The sequence below is a fragment of the Epinephelus moara genome, chromosome 15, assembly GCF_006386435.1.
Source record: "Epinephelus moara isolate mb chromosome 15, YSFRI_EMoa_1.0, whole genome shotgun sequence".
In the NCBI taxonomy this organism is placed as follows: domain Eukaryota; kingdom Metazoa; phylum Chordata; class Actinopteri; order Perciformes; family Serranidae; genus Epinephelus; species Epinephelus moara.
In genome coordinates this window covers 9873286-9879428 of record NC_065520.1, presented here as the reverse complement: position 1 = coordinate 9879428, position 6143 = coordinate 9873286, and the positions used below count along the sequence as shown (strand labels likewise).

General features: G+C 39.5%; 1 protein-coding gene across 1 annotated transcript in view; it reads right to left on the bottom strand.

The window, feature by feature from the left end:
- The window catches only part of LOC126402048 (transmembrane protein 163-like), a 33257-nt gene extending 27718 nt beyond the window's left edge, over positions 1 to 5539 (bottom strand). Inside the window, exons 1-2 of the mRNA XM_050063702.1 lie at positions 5185 to 5539; positions 2690 to 2809 (exon numbers count right to left, since the gene is read on the bottom strand). Coding sequence (XP_049919659.1) covers positions 2690 to 2809; positions 5185 to 5389 — 325 coding nt within the window. The 5' untranslated portion in view covers positions 5390 to 5539. The remainder of the gene's footprint in view (positions 1 to 2689; positions 2810 to 5184) is intronic.
- Positions 5540 to 6143: the final 604 nt, after the last annotated feature.

The window sequence follows — 6143 nt, the reverse complement described above, 5'->3', positions numbered from 1 at the left end:
TGGGATGGATTATCTCGGCAAAGGAGAAGTGCTCACTAACACAGATTTAGACAGATTTGTGAACAATATTTGAGGGGAAATGGTCTTTTGTGTGTATAGAAAATGTTTTAGATCTTTGAGTTCAGCTCATGAAAAATGGGAGCAAAAACAAAAGTGTTGCATTTATATTTTTGTTCAGTGTAGCATGAGAGTGGTATCAATAATCTCATCTAAATGAATGAGTGCATTTCTCAAAATGTTAAATTATTCCTTTCATAAGAAAAATGAACAGTGATAATCACAGTTTTATAAAACTGCCTGCTTTGTGGTGAAAATATGTAATTTTCAGCTTGTTCTATCTAATATCTAAATGATGCTATAGAGGCACTAAACATGGGGCAATACTTACACTTCATATTCTCTAATTCTCAAGACCATTATCTCTTTATAATTTAGGTTATTATTGATTATTAGGTATAGAGTCCATTAGTTTTAAGGGAGTTAGTTTTATCTGCATGGCTCATTTTATGATGTCACCATTATGCAGGAAGCTCCTTATAGGAACAGACATGCCAACGTGTTGTCCAAGCACAGAGCTACTGTAACAAGCATAAAGGAGGACAGAGTGTGGTGCTAACAGCTGGTTAATAACAGGACTCTTCCCACACAGTCTTTGCTTATTAAAACTATTCTTATTTACAACAGGGAGGATATGTTTTATTTTCAGTACACATTGGCTTGTTTCCAAAGAGCTAGTGACAGTTAAACCTCCTGTGATCATGTAACTGGTGCACTTGTTTGCTCATAAAATTTCATTTTCACTACAGTGTCAAATAGGACGTTTGTTGCAGGTGAGACCTATTTACATATTATCCTATTCTGAAATGATATGATATGGTATGGTATTAATATATAAATCTATTATAAATCAGTAATATAATTTGCAGCTTTTCTGACACAATAAAAGCAGACTACAGGCAACATTTTTTCACCACAACACAAAGCATCTACAACTGAGCTAAGTGGGACTGGATTCTCCAGTTTGCATTGAATGGACCTCTCAGAGAGGAATGTATTTAACATATAGTATAAGTAACTTAACACACACATACACGAAAGAGAAGGAAGTTGTAAGACAGGCCTGTCCAGTCCTGCCTCTCTGCCGGTGTTTCCTGATCAGAACAGGAAGTGGGCAAAATGTTTGAAACAACACGGACTGAGCTCAGGAAGAGGCTCTGATTTTCCAAAACAAAACGTCTCCATCCTTTAACCACTTCACTCCAACAACGTGCTTGGTTGCTTCACTAATTCTGACACAAGTGGTCAACTTATGCCAAAAAAAATCTAATTCTGACTACTAATTTTATCCTCAAACAAGAATCCAATTAACTGCTGAACCACTTTTCATCACACAGGTCTGCTTTACTCTGGAAATAACACAATTATGTCTTTGTAATGACGCTGGCTTGGCGTGACTGGAAGTCAGATCACTATTTACTGGAGTCACTGCTGTTCCATCCACCTCATTCATCTCTTCCGCTGCTTATTTCTGCAGCTCATTTGCAAGCAGTGCCATGTTTCATTTATGAGAAGGAGTGGGCATGATGTGGCATGTGAGCGGCACCACTGCACGACGGCACAGATGTGATCAAAATGCCTGATGAGGTCCAGTTTGCACATGTGGAAAGTCTTTCTCAGCAGGCTCATTTGAAAACACAGTCACGGAGAAGAAGAGCAGCATGCTATCTTTCTTTAGCATTACAGGAAACCCATATCTCTGCACATCTGCAAACCAATGCTGAGGTGATTGGCTACACTGCAGCAGAGCTTGTCCTCTTTACGTATGCATCTGTCAAGCACTAATCTGCATTTACTGCAGGGGAGGAAGAAGCATCACTTGAATATAGACAAGAGTAACTGTGATATTCTGATAATCAAAAATCATCTCGAGCACCACTTGTCAGATTTTACGTCATGTTTGTAATGATGTGGGACACACATTCATCTCTAGATGTCTTCAAGTCTGTCAGATGTTTAAGGAATCTGCTGGATTCTCTAACACTGGCCTTCAAATTCAATCTAACAAATTGAAAAGCATGATGAAATATAACCTGAATTACACCTACAGAGTGAATCACTTCTATCCTAAATTAGATTCAAAGTGGGAACCTTTGACATCTGAGAGACAGTCAGAATTCTTCCCTTTCTCTTGTCAATGTCAAAACCCAGAATGATTCATCCGAACGCTTAAGACCGAGATACTCAAACTTGTTCTGCCTCTGAAAGGAATGAAACTTCAAAACAACAGCAAAAGTGAAGGTCGATCTCACTCTTGACAGCACAAACGTTCCATGTTGCTTTCTTAACTGAGGGAAATTGTCATTTAACGTGGAAGCGGTGGGAGGCAAAAGGTTTAGGAGAGAATGAAGCAGGATCTCGGCATGACGAGTGGACCGCCAAAGCAGCGTGTTCACATCAGTTTCTTGTTCTTCATGTTGTCTTTCTTTGAAGTACTGTTGTTTAATCAGGCTGTTGGGCGTCACGTTGATCAGCAGGGTGTCACAGTAATTAACAAACCCGTCGTTCAACTGAAGAACCGAACAGCAGGCATCAATATTTCTTTGTATTCTATTTGTGTCTATGATCAGAACTGTAAAAAACATCACTTCCTGTGAGCCAGAGGACTCGTCAAAGGAGGAGTGTTACTCACTGAAAGCAGCGATGGCCAGGATGATGGTGATCGCTATGGACACCCAAGACACCCACAGAGCTTTCTTGCGGTAACTTTGTGCTTCATGAGGCTTCAGACGCATGCTGCTCTCCAGAAGGCCTGTAGACGACATACAGGGCAAAGTGACCCACAGCATCCAGACAAATATGACTCAGAAAGGGCAGGGTAGGAAAACAGAGGGGGTGGTTTAACTCAGCTTTACTGCTTTAAAGTTCAGTTTCCACATTTAGAAAATCTGCATATGTATTATTGTAACACCAAACTAACAAGCATTAAACTGACTGATAATATGCAATGTGACTTGTATATTGGACAGATTAAAATTCTGTGCTACAGGAAAAGTTACGGGGTCACAAAAGTGACTGCAATTTAAATACTAAACGGAACATAAATGTCTGTACCAAATGTCATGGTAATCCATTCAACAGCTGTCAAGGCATTTCACCGATAATCTCAAACACCATGGTGACACTGGAGAAAGTCACTGTGTAGACCATGAATGTCTATACACTTTCAGGGCAATCCATCCATATGTTGATTGGGTATATAGGTACAAAGTGGTCAACTCAAATATATGATGATGGTGCTTGTTGCTGATTCTCAATATACAACAGTAGACTGAGGAAAACTGCACAGTAACCCAAAAGTAACTGATAGTAATGACACTGCATTAGTGATTTGGATGGATCCTATTTCAGTAAACTTAATCCACAAAATGTAATAAGAAAAAATGTTTTCTGTAAAACACTTCCTGTGAGCCATATTGTAATAAATTACATTATAAGACTGTCACTGACATGAAAACCATGTGAGAAGCTTAGGGGGCAAATGTGTCTTTTCTCTCTGAGCTGCTAAAAATAAAACAGTCTTTTTTGTGAGTTGTCATAAGCTTAAAAGGTCCCTAGTTTGATATTTAAAGAGTAACTTCACACTAAATTCACTTTTTGAGTCTGATCCTGTTTAGTATTCATCCAAACATTTTCCTTTACCAGGGAAACTCAAGTTTTCTATCCTCTAGACCAGTGGTTCTCAACCAGGGGTTTGGGAGCCCCCAAGGATCATTGAGGGGGTTCCTGGGGATTCCCGGAAAATGGGGAACAGTTAATTTTCACTATCTAAAGGTCTAGTATGTAAGATTTTGTGGCATCTAGCAGTGAGGCTACTAAACTAAAACTTGTCACGTGTGCTGAGTGTAATAATGCAAAAGCTCCTTTCTAGAGCCAATATTTGGTTTGTCCATTTATGGCTACTGTAGAACAATATGGCAAACTTCACAAAGGAAGACCTGCTCCGTATGTAGATGTAAACAGCTCATTCTAAGGTGACAGAAACACAATGATTCATAGTTTGAGGTAATTATAAACTAATGAAAACATAGTTATGAATATAACATACCATTTATGTCAATATGCCACTGTATCTTACACACCAGACCTTTAGCTCACCAGGGAACAGAGTCATAAAGAGTGACTATGCTGACCATAGGTTTCACAACCCCCACCGTTACCTCCTCAGAAGTATTGATGTTACATAACTAACCAAAATCTTTTCAGATGGAGGTCCCTGAAGTGAAATTTTATCAAATTTAGGGTTCCTTGACACAAAAAGAGGTTGAGAACCACTGCTTGAGACCCTGAAACCATTTGTGTAAAATCTATGAAGTCCCTTTAGTTAATCTGGATCCTCCACATCTTCCAGGCAGCTATATTCCACTTTTTTTTCACTTTGGTATGACAATAAACTTGCAGAGGCTTGAAATATGCCTGAGTTATCCACTCAAATTAATTGTTTGCTTTTGTGTTAGTCAGAGTTACAGGATTGTTATGTAGTAATATTGTAAGGACAGACTGTTCTGAGAAGTCTGAAACATTCCGAACCAATCTCTTCTTAGCACCCTCATAATAATCTTCTCTTTTTACCTCATCAAAACTTATCAAAGAGACCTCTATTTCAAGATATGGCACAATACTGTGTCAATATTTAATATCTAATTACTCAGGCTGGCGCAAAAATACAAAAACGATGTTATCTGTGGCATCTTTAAGATATGGAACACCTGCCAGTGTTTAAATGGCTGTCTGTGGGTTTCACTCTTTCCCAAAGGCAATCCATTAATTTATTCACAAAACCTGTAATCACTGCACAGTATTTAAGGTAACATATGTCCAACAGATTACTCTGTATTCAATTTCTACTCAGCTCTGTAAATAATTCCTCATATTGACCATTACATTAACGTGTCAGTCATTAGTTATAGCCTGCCATCTCTTTCCCCAAGAAATAAAGTCTCATTTGTGCGCAATTTGGAACGTCTTGGAGCAAATTACATAAAGGAGTACAGGTGTGAGCAGATTCAAAGTGTATTACAGTGTAATATACTTTACATAGGGCTGCTCTCCATGGCATTACGCACAGTGTGCGCCCTGGCCACGGGGCACCCTGTGAATCCTAAACTTTTAACATATTTCACTTACCTCCGTCCTCTATGCTGTCTGTTATCTTCATCTCCTGATCCATCTTTAAACCTTCTCCCTGACTTTCTGTGTTGAGCTGCTGCTGCTGCTGCTGCTGCTGCTGTTGGGAGTCCGCCTGCTCGCACTGCCCGTTCACCACCGTGGGGTCCACTACTACAACCGGGTCCGGGACGGCGGTGGAGTCTGGCGGTGTGGGGTCCGTCATCTTCTCGGCAGGTTGCGGTTCCAGTGTTGCACTCCAAAAATGTCACACCTGGGCGAGAAGTGCAGGCGTTCAACGTGGGGAGACACCCAGAGACAGAGAGGGAGGGAGACTCCTTGCAGGGCTGCAGGTCCAGTTGCGCCAAATTGCACACTGTGAGGTGAAACAATACCGGAAATTAGGAGGAGTGAACTTCAAAACAAACGCCTACCTGGAGGAAAATAAATAAAAAGTATTTATCATTACGATATTGTATTGATACCCAAAATACTGTAATAATTTGGGCGATTTAAATTTAAGGACTGTATATTTGGACACTTTACCTGAGAGTGCCACTTTATACTTAAACTAAACTACATTTCCAACGGATTTGGGTACTTTTTTAATCCACTTAATTTATTTAACGTACACAGTTAGGCTACTAGTTACATTTTAGATTGAATTCCTCATTCAAAACACATGATAAATGAAAATATCACGCATTATTGTAGATAATAATGTGGTTAAAATAGGCTCTAATGCTGTTTAGTAGCCTAAATGCCTGACTGCAGACCTTACACTTCTAGCTTAATTTTATATTGTTTTAATGGTACTTTTACTTGGTTGAGTAAAAACAGCTGAGTTCTTTATCACTAGCTTATTAAAGCTCAAAGTTGCATGTTTTCCTCCACAGAAATAGGCTGGCTATTTATTTTGAAGGCGGTAACCGGTAGTATGACCGTCTAATGACAAACCTGATGCTCCCAGTCTGGACAAG